Source organism: Chrysochloris asiatica, unplaced genomic scaffold (assembly GCF_000296735.1).
Source record: "Chrysochloris asiatica unplaced genomic scaffold, ChrAsi1.0 scaffold00009, whole genome shotgun sequence".
Taxonomy (NCBI): Eukaryota; Metazoa; Chordata; class Mammalia; order Afrosoricida; family Chrysochloridae; genus Chrysochloris; species Chrysochloris asiatica.
The window spans coordinates 93,146-106,511 of NW_006408527.1; the positions used below are offsets into that span (position 1 = coordinate 93,146).

A 13,366-nucleotide genomic window follows, 5' to 3' on the forward strand; every position below is an offset into this window, starting at 1 on the left:
AACAAGATATTTGCCAAAAGAATGACTATTTCCTTCTTTAAATAATGCACACAGAAATGCTTTTTGAGAGACTCAGTAATGTTTCTTTGTCAAGGACTTGAAGTCCTCATACTTAGGATGAACTTGAGTTTTAAAGATGTTGCAGCTCTTCTGTGACACTCTTTGTTTCGATTCACAGTCACCATCTGCTATTCACGTCCTCGCCATTGCTAAGAGCATCATCGATATTACCTCTCTGTGAAAATGTGTCTTCAGTTACCAGAAAATGGAGCATCTCAATGTTACTTAAGTCATCCTGCTTTAAAGTCTTTTTGGTGAGCAGCAAGGAACTTATTATTTATTTAGAAATGCTTTATGAGGAGGAGAATGCTTTTTTGTAAACATGAATCACCTGGCTCTTTCATTGGGTTTTGGCTTCTTGTTTCAGGCCATTAAAACATTTTTATTTACTTATTTTCCTTCCATATCATTGGCTGCCTCACAGGGGCTTTTCCCAAGACTGGAGAATGTGGGTGCTTTCAAGAATGTTTCAACTGCACCAACCCAAGTAACTTGTGGACTACCAGACCGAAGCCTCTTTTGTCATAGCTCTGTGGAGGCTGAAAGTATTCAGAATTGTATCCAGAGGTTTTGCATTCAGGATTGTCCATCCAGATCTTCACCCTCTAGGTACACTGCCTTATTGTCTGCAGGCCTTAAGAGCTGCATCACTGCAGACAAGCATGACCTGCCTCCCAACTCCCCTAGCAATTCTACAAGCTTTATTTTTGGATATAGCAAGAATTGCTTTTCTTCTCCTTCTCCTTCAAGACTGGCAGCATCATTTACTTTAATTGTGTGGTTGAAACCTGAACAAGAAGATGTAATGTATGTAGTAATGTGGGTGTATGTTTTCCTAGGATCCTGAAAAATCAGGAGAAGTAAAGACTACTGTGATTTGAAATCCAACTAGAAATGAAGGCTAACATTCAGGGATGTATGTGATTGAACAGCAACTCCTACACTGACTCATGGCCATTGAGTTGAGCCATAGTGACCCATATAGCATAGAGAGCAGCTGCTCCTTAGACTCTCTGAGGCTGTGGGCTTTACTGAAGCAGATTACAGGTCTCTCCTCCTTTAGAACAGTTGGTGGGTTCTAACCATCTCCCTTTTGGTTAGCAGCAGAGCTTGAACCAGTGTGCCACCAGGCTTCCTACTCCTACGTTGATATTTCCTATTTGAATTTACAACCCAAATTATTTTGTTTTTGTTCTTAAAATTTAATTTAATTTTTATAGGTGAAATGACCATCAGCAAATATTGTGTTGGAATACTTTTGAAGCATGTTCACACCTGGCTCATTTAATTCTTAATACTTTAGCTAAACTTTGGTCTTAGCTTTAAGAGACAGGACTAGGCTGATCACAGTAACATAAATAAGTACTATTTTCAAAGTCATTGTCTTGTTTGATATAAACAACCCATGCCCACAAGAGTATACAATCTTTATTAGATAGCTAGCTCTCTGAAGGGTACAGCTATGTTTTATTCATCTTTATTTTCCTAAGAAAAGCTGTTTGGCACATGGAACATGTTCAGTAATATGAGTTGAATAAAGTGGTAAACGAGTTACACTCAATCTCTGGAAAAAATAGCTTTTGTCTCTTTCCCTTGTGGTATTTTCATCTTCTACTTGGTTAGGAAATATTTAGGTAAGCATGAGTGAGTCTCTAAAGTTTGTAGCTGTTGAACCAGTAGAAATGCCTTCAGTGAGTTTGTAATAGGGCCTCCTGGTCATCATCTTTTTCAAGTACACGCAACATGAGGACCTTCCTTTGAGGCTGTAAAGCACATGCTTTGATTTGTAAAATAATATTTTTATTGGCTATATTCTTTGCTCTTAAGGAACTCTGGTAGCTTAGTAGTTACAAGTCGGGCTGCTTATCTCAAGGTCAGCAGCTCAAAACTACTAGCCGTTCTGTGGGAGAAAGATGAGGCTTTCTGCTCTCGTAAAGATTTACCACCTCGGAAATCTTATTCAGGGTCACTATGAGTCTGAACCTCCTTCATGGTACATCACCATTCTTTGCTCTTATGTTTTAAAGAGTCCCTTCTTTTATCAGGAGATTTTAACCTGGAATACACTGCTAAGCGATTTACTTCCAGTAACAGTGTGCAGCCCACAAGTTAATCTAAATTAAAATTAGGGGCGTCAATCATTCTAACAGGAGTCCTGGTGTGGAGCTGTGGGTTAATGCACCAGACTGCAAAGCCATTTGAACTGCAAGGTTGGTGGTTCAAGCTCACCAGCTGCTCCACGGAAACCCTATACAGGGTCGCTATGGGTCAGAACCAACTCGATGATACTTAACAACAACTCATTATAAAGAGAGCATGTGTATAAGGCTAAATTACTCTACCACTATTTTTGTTGTATTTAGTCATTTTTCATTCTATAGTTATCTCAAGATTATATCTGGTAATGTGTTTATTTTAAATGTTTTTAGCCAGTCTGAGAAACTCTGATAATGCAGTTTTGAAGTATTTTTTTGCTTATCCTTTTTCTTTCTGTAGGACTTTGGCCCTTCCTCTTGTGATGTTTTCTTCTGCGTGAAAATCTTGGCTGAATGTGTATAAACATGTGAAACAAACCAGAAAAATCTCACAAACTCATAAACAAATATGTCTCAAATGTTTTTGGTGTTTAGTGTCAATTTGACAAGAGAAAGTTGGCATATTTTCATTTTGATTTAAATTTGGAGTGGAAATTATCACAAACCATTATGCCTATTTCTGTATCTCCCCTAAATGAAACCTGTGTTTGAAATTCCAGTAAATTTAGTGTACTAAGTTTATGTAACTAGGATCCAAAGATTCTTAAAAGTTTGTCTCTTGTCAGGAACAATGTAAGACCCAGGAAGAATGTAAGTTCATTTATTGATATGTTGTGGACAATTTCACATAGGTCTCACCACACTGACTTACTTGTTGTTGTTGTTGTTAGGTGCCATCGAGTCAGTACCAACTCATAGCAACCTTATGCACAGCAGAATGAAACATTGGCTTACTAGTCTGTATTTAAAAGTTTCACTTTTTTTTTTTTTTAAAATCACATAGGTGAAATCCATGTGAAGTTGTTCACTACAAGGTTGTAAGTAAGCATAAGTAAACCCATACTTTCTTACTTACTGGGTATTCATTCCCTGTTCGGGATTATAAATTTGAAAAGAATCTTTGATTCTGTACAAAGGTTATGTGAGGTTGGGAGAGACATAAATACCAGTTATACGAAAATGCAAAATTTTCAATATGGTGAAAACCTATGACATTGTTCACTATACATTACTAAGTAAGCACAAGTAAGCCCATGCTTACCTTGCTAATTGGGTAATTCAACACTGTTCTTGACAAATATATGGCTAGGATTTTTTTTTTTTTTTTTTTGCTAAGCTCCCAGGAACATTTCTGTACCAAATTAATCTTCTGTTGGCATCATTTTATATAAATGAGATAGATGGTCTTTGTGGTTTTTGAGATTTCCATATATCAAGGTCATTTTCATTCTCAAAACTAAAATACCTATGGGAATTGGAGGAATTTCAGGGTGTTTGCACTAGATAAGTAAAACAAATAAAACATGGATTATCCAATTATTGTTTATTCAGGAGCAGAATAAATCCAGTTCCTAAATATTTTGCTACCTGCCTTCCTTTCACATTCATTATCTACCAAAGCTAGCATGTTTACAAGCAAACAAAATAGCAAGGAAGATAATCAATAACATATTAAGAAATGCATTTTCCGTAAGCTTGGGGAAATAAGTCTGCAGTTAGTAAATACATTCTTGAATAATGGTCAAATTCCTACTTGTTGATTTAAACTCAATCAAAAATGAATAGAGACAAACTCTTCTTAGTTTGCTTAAGACCCAAAGGCTTGGTCTTACATTCCGGTGTCTTAGAAATATCCAGCCTTGGAAGGGATCAAAAAGTACTGCAGGGTAGAGTTTATGTAAAACTTTTATTTCCATTTCATATAAAGCCTTTGGGTCAAATAAATGTGTATCCACCGAAATTAAAACAGGATACATTCTCTCATAACTCTATCAGAAAACATATGCTTAAAATAAAAAATGTACTAGAATAGAAACTATTGAGTGCTTTCTAATCTTTTTCTAGCCTCCCAAGTCAGGGAAACAACGTATGTAAATGAGAAGGAGTAGTTTTCAAGAGTCCTTTTGGGAAATGTTTTAAAATATCTTTAGTAATAAGTTTGGTTGACCCATTCTTTGCATCTATGAAGTTTCTTCTCCAAATTGGTCAGTGGTCATTGAATAATGCAAACATATTGTTGTAAAATATATGTAACAAAATTTTTGCCATTTTCAATTGTAGAGTTAAGTGGCATTAATTGTGTTCACCAAGTTGTGCAACTATCATCACTATTCATCTCCAAGAGTTTTACATCACCTCACACAGAAACAGTACCCTATTAACTAGTAACGTTCATCCTGCTGGGAAACAGTGATGGATTGATGCTCTTGCAGAGATAGCATAAGTGGGCACATTAGAAACTTCCTTTTACCAACCTTGATTAGGAGAAAGGTTCTAGGATCAGGCATCAGCAAGATGAGAATTTGATATCTGAGCTGAGTAGGAGGTAAACAAGTGAAGATAGGGATCCAGGTTGCTCAAGTGCCTGATGAAATTCTCCTTTCTGGGTTACATCAATTCCATGGCTTCTGGTCTGAGAGAATCAGACTGGTGTGCAGGTTTGATAGTGACTTACGAAGGTGTTGATAGCTAGTGCCAGTGATGTTGTTGTTATTAGGTGCCATCGAGTCGGTACTGACCCATAGAGGCCTTATGCACAGCAGAAGGAAACACTGCCTGATCCTGGACCAACCTCACTATTGTTGCCATGCTTGAGTCCATCGATGCTGCCAGAGATACTTCTCTTTAAATAGTAGATCTTTGGAAATCATTCATTTATAAGCATTTATAATATTGTCTCTTCTGCTAAAAAGTTCTCTTGCTAAGATGAAATGTCATAGGAATGTGATTTGGGTTCACATCTGTTACTGCTAAGAGAGCACATATTAGCCAGAAATGGACAATGTGTAATAAATGTAAAATAAATTATATTGAATATAAATTACATTGGCTTCCTAGGACTGCTTTGACAAAGTACCACACAGTAGGTGGCTTATAAAAGTGGAAATATGTTTTCTCACAGTTCTGAAAACTAGGTGTCAGGATATTGACTTTGTTGACTCATTGTGAAGATTTGGAGGAAGAATCTGCTCCCTCTAGCTCTTCTTGCTTTTAGTGCTGATGTTCCTTGGCAATCACTCCAATCTCTGCCTCTGCCTTCACATGGCCAGCTTCCTTCTATGTGTCTGGGTCTCTTTTTCTCTTTTATAAGGACATCACTCATCTCTTTAAGATCCACAGGACTCTAGTATGTTGTTGTTGTTTTTAAGTGCCGTGGAGTCGGTTCTGACTCATAGCGACCCTGCACAGGGTTTCTGAGGCTGTAAATCTTTATGGGAGCAGAAAACCTCATCTTTCTCCCGTGGAACAGCTGGTAGTTTCGAACTTCTGACCTTGTGGTTCACAGCCCGATTTGTAACCACTACGCTGGATAATGTCTTCAAACTCTCCATTTCCTACGAGGTCACATTCATAGGTTCCAGAAGTTAGAACTTTACCATATCTTTTTTGAGGGGGACACAATTCAATCTGTAACATAAATTAAAATGTAAAATTGAAAACTATAAAAAGGTGTCATATGCCTATTTGAAGAGACTTGAAAAGTATGTCATTGCAACAAGGTCAGAAGTGGTCTTTAAGTAATTTGTTAACTGGCCTGAATCTAGATCTAAAACTCAGAATATTATTCTGTTATTAAAATAATCTTTCGCTGTGTTTTTAGAATCTGGATGATCTTTCATGAGAGATCATTAACATTACCTCAGTGCCTCAGTTGGGCTTTGTGGTCATGGATAGGTAGCTAGTCATCTTACAGACACTAACTTTGACTGCTGGCCAACTGAAAATGGGCGAGTACAGGCTGGGGCTGTTCATTCTCCATTTCATCCTGGGAATTAAATAGAGCAATTCACACTGCGGGGCTAGTGGCTTTGAGCTTTCCATGGATACTAAATTCTCTTTAAATGAAAAAATAAGAAAAAGAAGGCTGTGCACTGATGACTCAATACCCAAGCGGGATGTAGTGTGTTGTGCCATTTCCTATAAAAGAAATAGCAAAGGAACTAATGAGCCAATAGGCTAAATGTTAGTTTTGCAGAATGATTCAACCATTTTAGTTTCTATCATGAATCTCTAGTCAAGGGTGCTGAGGCTCTGAGGGATGTATTGTAAATAAAAATTCTATTTTTAAAAAAAATACAAATAAAAGTGCTGTGGCATTGGCATAAAGTGTGCTTTGAATATTATGACATCTAGACACTTATTCATGTTCCATTCTGAATGGAATTTGGGGTCATTTGAACACCACTGTAACTGCACAATGCCTTAGCATGTCTTTGGGTTAGATGCTGACCTTTTCTCTCTTTTCTGGTTGCTTCCTAAGGTGTGTTATAGGAAAGGCAGTGGATGAGCAGATTGTGTTCAAACTTACAATATCTGCGAAAGAGACCATGTTTTATTATTGCACAGTAAATGGTTTGCAGCCTCCAATAAAAGTAATGACACTGGGGAGAATTCTTGTGAAGAAATGGATTCATCTTAGTGTGCAGGTGAGTAGAATAAAAATATTTAACATTTGGTTAAACACAAGGATCTATCTCCCTTTCTGTCCTTTAAATGGCATCTACCAGCACAATTTGAAGCAGCCTCTTTTAGATTTCAGCCATATGTAAATGGAAACTAAAGAAGAAAATAATTTATATGATCTACTGATGCTTCTCTTGATATGCCAGCATTTTCTCCCCAAGATAGTTGCAAAAACTCCCATAAAAGCTCAACTAGAAAGATATTTGTAATAATAATATCCTGGGGAAATTTGTGTTTTCTTTGGCTAGTGCATTTTATTTTATTCAAAATATGTAAGGGTTCTTTTGTTATCTAGAACTAATTTTACTAGTCATGTCAGTATGAAAACCCCTGCGTAGATTTTTACAGCTGTCTTTTCTCACATAATATCTGATGACATGCATGAAGTTTGGCTGTTGCATTAAAATGCTGACCTTAGAACTAACGAACTTTGCACTTCAGATACTCAAATGGTGTTATAGTATTACTTTACTTGTTGATCACAATTTGTTTTAGCCTGAGAAGCTGCTAAAGGGTAAAGTAGCTGTGAGATGTCTGGTATTTACAGCCCAGACATCTGTAAATACCAGACATCGTTTATCTATTTGTTTCTTCAATGGAATGGCCCAGTACAGTCAAAGGCAACCCTTTCCTTTCATAATAGAAGTACAGTGTAGGGTAGCTCCCAGTGTATGCGCTCTCTTGAGCATCCAAATAGTGGACATTTGCACTCACATTCATTTTATGATAATTTTCTTTGAGTCATCACATTATTTTTTTTCTCTGATGTGGTTGGTGAGCAAACATTCTCAGAGAGCCCTGAGAGTTGCTATTTGACCTGAAAGTTACCTTTAGCATATCTTACAAGATTTGAATCCACTTTGCAACTATTTTTATTTTGACTAATTATAACTGTGCTGTTCTGTCATATTTTTTGCAAAGCAGAGCATCAAAGGAGGGAAGGAAGACCATTTAAACATAAATTTAAGTAGAAATACAGAGAGGCAACTCTGAGTGATTTCAGTAGGAAACCACTGACAAAAAATATATTTTCTATCATTGTGCTATGTGGTATTGACTCAAAGTTTTTAGATAGGGCCTGAGTTTGGCAAGTATCTTTAACAGAGAGTAGGGTTTTTCTTGCCACCAGGGTACAGATGTAACTTACAAATGTGTCGGTCAGTATTCCTGACTAAGGCACAGATATTTCAGTCTAGCAGTGCTTACATCCCATTTGGTCAGTAGCTAGCAGTATTGGGGGCTATTGCTCTAGATCTTGAAGTTATTCATTCCACCCGCTGATGAGTGCAGAAAAATTGAGCTGTAATATTAAAAATGTATAAGCAAGAATGCGAAGGAAAGGAAATCTGCAGAAGATGTCAAAGAGATATGTTTGCTGCACAGTTTAGTATTAATTTTTAAAAATCTTTTATGTTTTCCTTTTTATTTTGCCTTCTCTATGAAACTGTTCCATGTTTTGGCAGGCAGTGGTGGTGGTTGTGTGCCACTGAGGCTTTTCCAGCTCATAGTGACCCTGTACAGGGTTTCTGAGGCTGTAAATCTTTATGGGAGCAGAAAGCCTCATCTTTCTCCTGAGGAGTGGCTGGTAGATTTGAACTGCTGACCTTGTGGTTAACAGCTCAACTTGTTATCCAGAAATGCATTAAAACATTACAAAGAAAGTTTAAAATCTAAATAAAAGGGGTAACCATTCATGAATTATTCTCTTGGGAGTAAAATACTCTTACAGTACCTATTGAAATCAGTATTATTATTTGAACACATGTCTAATATGAGTCATTTCCCAGTTTAGGCAAAATTTCTTTATAAATCTTTAAATCTTCGTCTTCCTACAAGAAAAGGTTAAAGTACTAATGATTCAATGAGACTGTTATTTGACTACCAAGAGAAAACTAGCTCTTTCCAAATTGTGTCCTTTATTTATAATTTTCATATTTTTTTCTTAACTATTCTATACTTTATATTAAATCCATAAAACTAAATAACCATAAAATAATGGAAAATCCATTTAGATGAGATGTTTATTCAACTATAACTTATGGAATGTTTTAAGTGTCCTGGTGTGATGCTGTAGGATTAAACACTGGACTGCTAAGTGCAAGGTTAGTAGTTCAAACTATGAGAACTAACTAGATGGCATTTATTGCAACAAATAGCAAATTAATCCATCTGGATTAATTCAAAAAGAAATTAAAAAGTAATTATTTACCCTAAGCTGAGGATCTATATAGGATTCCTTTAAATTGGACACCAGTTTGAATACTTTTTTTTTTAATGTTTTATTGTGAATTATATGGTAGTTTACATGAGAGAACTTTAGTTTTACATTCCTTCCATCGTATATCATCTATTGCCATGGTTCCAATCCCCTACATGCATCATCAACCAACCAAAGGGTATATCCTAGAAACCCGCCCCCTACACTTCCCTCCCTCCCCCAGTTTTCGGCCCACAGTCCCTTTCCCTCTCTGGATCCAAAGTCCCCAGCCGCTTCATTACTCCACGTCATCGTCTCTGTTTCCATCCCAGGCATCTCTGTTTCTCTGGGTAGGGTCCCACTCTTGGCTCTTCTCCATTGATGGTCCCAGATACCTCCGCTCCTATCCTGGAGAATTAATCACTCCCTTCCTTCTTCCAAAACGTCTACCTTTGTATTTCCAACCCTCATAATCCGTCCTGATAAGCATTATTCACTACAGTATCACGAGTTACCCATCTGTATTTCCTTTCATCCGCTCCGCCCAGACAGATTAAATAGTACCCACTGGAGATTCTGCCTTCCTCCATGCTCCCTAGCACTAAGTTCCCCCTTGAAAGCTTGTAAGCCAGTCACTTCTTGCCTTTGTAGTCCCCCCCTCCCCATTTGAGTATCTAATGTCCAAGTTGCCCATCTCCGTCCACTCTGTGTGTGGAGGGGGTGGGAATGATTCTTGCTGTAAGGATTTGTTCCTTCTTTTGAGTTGCTGCTCCATAGGTATAGGTCAAGTTCATCAAATTGTATCACCTCTCTTTTTTTTTTTCCCCCCTTCTTCTATCTTCTCCTGGTTGAGCTCCGATCATCCAGTCATCTGGTCCAGGTCACATGGGTATCATCTGCAGGTGTGGGCACTCCTGTGCACATGCCCTCTCTTTCCCGTCAGCCGGTAGCTCCACTCTCCTCTCGAGTCCTCTGTGGCCACGCCACTGACTATGGGCCCAAGAGTCCCCAGGTCTCCTCACACTGCTTGCCATCCAGGTCCCCAACTGGGTCTACAGAAGTCCATTGAAGATTGTAGGGCTTAGCTTGCCACTTCATTGCTGCTTTTACCCCCATTTCTACCCATTGGTGATGTGTGTGGTTACCAATCAGAGTGTGCATTTCTGTTGAGTCTTAGTCTTGGAAGGGGGTTTGTGTTGAGAGGATGAATACTTTTTAAATGGTATGAAATTTATAGTAATCTGTATTATAGATGTTTTATAAGGAATGCACTAATGACAACAATTCTAAGTAATTACAATTTACAATTGGAAAAAGCAGATTAGGTGTTGAGAAATCTGAGTCAGTTAATGCAATTATATAGTCTTGAGAAATTCACTTGACTCAGTTTCCCGATTTCTATATTGAGAGAGAGGATTCGACTAGATAAACAAAATGAGTCTCCTTTGAATTACACATAAGAAAAGCAAGTGAACAACAGCAACTTGAAATCTTAGATAGGAAATTTAGGGGACAGTGAGTTTATATAGCTAAGATGGGAAGCTCAGAAAAGGAGGATGAGAATGGTTATACATCTCAAAGAATGTAATCCATGTCACTAGGTTGTACATGTAGAAACTGTTTTCTTCTTAAATATTTTTGAAGTAAGTGGAGTGTGGAGAGAGGCACAATTTACTGAAGTATGGGAAACAGACATAGGGTTATGTAAAAGGTTAACGGTAAAGGAAGTTCCATTAACTGACCATCAGGTTTCTTATTATTTATTTTCTTCTGCTCTAGCATGGTGTATGGTACTTGTTCAGAAGCTTTTTTTAGGTAGATATTATGGTCAGTACATAAGTGCAGTTTGTCATTTTCATTGTAAAACTAACTGCAAATAACTAACTTTAATATGAAATATTACTAACACATTGTTGCATTATTCTAAAATGCCTACAAATCCTGTTTGAGTTTTGAGATTGGGGACTTCGATTACCTACATCCTGATGTAGCATTGTAGGATAAGCACTGGACCATGAGGTCAGTTTGAATTGCGAGATCAGCAGTTCAAACTCACCAGCTGCTCCTTGGAAACCCTATACAGGTTCACTATGAGTTGGAACCTACTCAATGGCACTTAACAACAACAACATTATCACTCTGACTGTAGAATTGATTTTAATCAATTTTTACAAAAGACAAATATATCATTTTTTGACACAATCTCCTTGCTTTGCAATATATTTTGTCCATCTCTCAACAAGCTTTCGTATGCCCTTATTAAAAAATGTTTTAGGTTGAGTATGTGAGCCACAAACTCACGGCTGTCTTCATTTCTTCATCAGAGGTGAATTTTCATCCTGGAAAGACTGCTTTTAGTTGACTAAACAAGTGAAAGTCCAATGGAGCAAGATCAGGACTAGGAGGATGCTTTAACAGCTCAAAAGGAAGTTTTTGCAGAGTCAACAGTGTGGACAGAGGTGCTTAGATGTGCATTGTCAAGCAAGATCACGCCCTAGCATAACAGTCTTCTGCATTTAATCCAAAGTTAAAGCTTCAACTCTTCAGTGAGCCTCTTAGTATGAGCACTGTTGATTGTTGAACCTTTTTCCTGATAGTGTTCCAGTATTGACCCTTGAGGATCCCAGAAACCCATAGCATCAATTTTCCAGCTGATGGTTGACTTTTGAACTTTTTCTGTATCAGCACCTGAGGTTGTTTGCATTCCATACTCTGCCGTTTACTCTCAGCACTGTAGTGAAGTCTTGTCACCAATAATACACTTTTTTTTCTAGTTTTTTTTAAAAGAAACTTTTACCTTCCTTTCAGTATTGGTCCAAATTTTGTTTGTAGATGTCCAAGTGCTTCTGTCTATGCTCTTTTGTGAGTTGTTTCAGTTCCCATCTAGCACAAACTTTTCAAAACCCAACTTTGTCAAGGATTATTTCATGGCTGATTTGCAAATGATTTGCCACATGATCCACTGTCACTCATCTGTTCTACAGAAACATTCACATGCATGCTCAGTGTTGTCAGCAGCCATAGATGGGTATATTAACACAACGATAATGTGAATAATTTTTTACTCATCTTCATAATTGGCCTGTGTAGCTCTTGTTGGATGAGCACTGGATTGCTAGCCTCAAGTTCAACAGTTTAAATCCACCAGTCTCTGGCCTAAACTCTATAAAGGGTCGCTATGAGTTGGAAACAATTTGACAGCACACACCAACAACAACATTATCTAATATTTCGGTTACATTAGTCAGATTACTTAACACGTAGAACTAAAGAGCTTTGGTGGTACACTGTTTCAGTGTTGCACTGCTAACCAAATGTTGTCCATTTGAAGCCACCCAGCTACTTCTCAGTAGAAAAGACATGGTGATTGACTTCTGCCTGAAAACCCTATCGGACAGTTGTGCTCTGTTATATACATTCAATATGAATCAGTCACCACCACTCGTCTGTCAGTTAATATGGCTGTACTACTGTGGTGGCTTGTGTTATTATGATGCTAGAATCTAAGCCACTGTTATTTTAAATACCAGAACTGTCACCCATACTGGACAGATTTCAGCAGAGATTGCAGACTAAGACAGATTAGGAAGGAGAGGCAGACCACTTCTGAATGTTTAGCCACTGAAAATCTTATGAATAGACCCAGAACATTGTCAGATAGAATGCCAGAAGATAAGTCCCTCAGGTTGGAATCATTCAAAACACAACTAGGGAAGAGCTGCCTCCTCAAAGTAGACTTGACCTTAATGAGGTGGATGGAGTTAAGCTTTCAGGACCTTCACTGACTAATGTAGCACAACTCAAAATGAGAAGAAATACCTGCAAACATAAGAACATGGAATGTAGGAAGTATGAGTCTAGGAAAACTGCAAGTTGTAAAAATGAAATGCAACTCATAAAGATCAATATTTTAGGTGTTACTGAGTTGATATGGACTGGTATTGACCACTTTGACTCAGACAATCATATCATTTACTATGCAGTAAACAACAAATTGAAGAGAAATGCCTTCACATTCATCTTCAAAAAGAACATTTAAAGATCTGTCTTGAAGTGCAATGCTGTGTGATAAGATAATATCCACATACTTACAAGGAAGACCAGTTAATACCAGTATTATTCAAATTTACACACCAACCACTAAAGCCAGTGATGATGAAACTGAAGAATTCTACCAACCTCCTCAGTCTGAAATTGATCAAACATGCACTCAAGATGATCTGATAATTACCAGTGATTGGAATGTGAAGATTGGAAATAAAAAGGAAGGATCAGTAGTTGGAAAACATGGCTTTGGTGATAGAAATGATGCTGGAGATCTCATGATAGAATTTTGCAAGACAAATGACCTCATCGTTGCAAATTCCTTTTTTAAATAAAATAATAATAA

At 37.5% G+C, this 13,366-nt stretch overlaps 1 protein-coding gene across 1 annotated transcript in view; it reads left to right on the forward strand.

The window, feature by feature from the left end:
* Positions 1-382: 382 nt before the first annotated feature.
* Positions 383-13,366, forward strand: part of USH2A (Usher syndrome 2A (autosomal recessive, mild)) — a 1,370,557-nt gene continuing 1,357,573 nt past the window's right edge. The window contains 2 exon segments of the mRNA XM_006834191.1: positions 383-867; positions 6,577-6,742. Coding sequence (XP_006834254.1) covers positions 383-867; positions 6,577-6,742 — 651 coding nt within the window.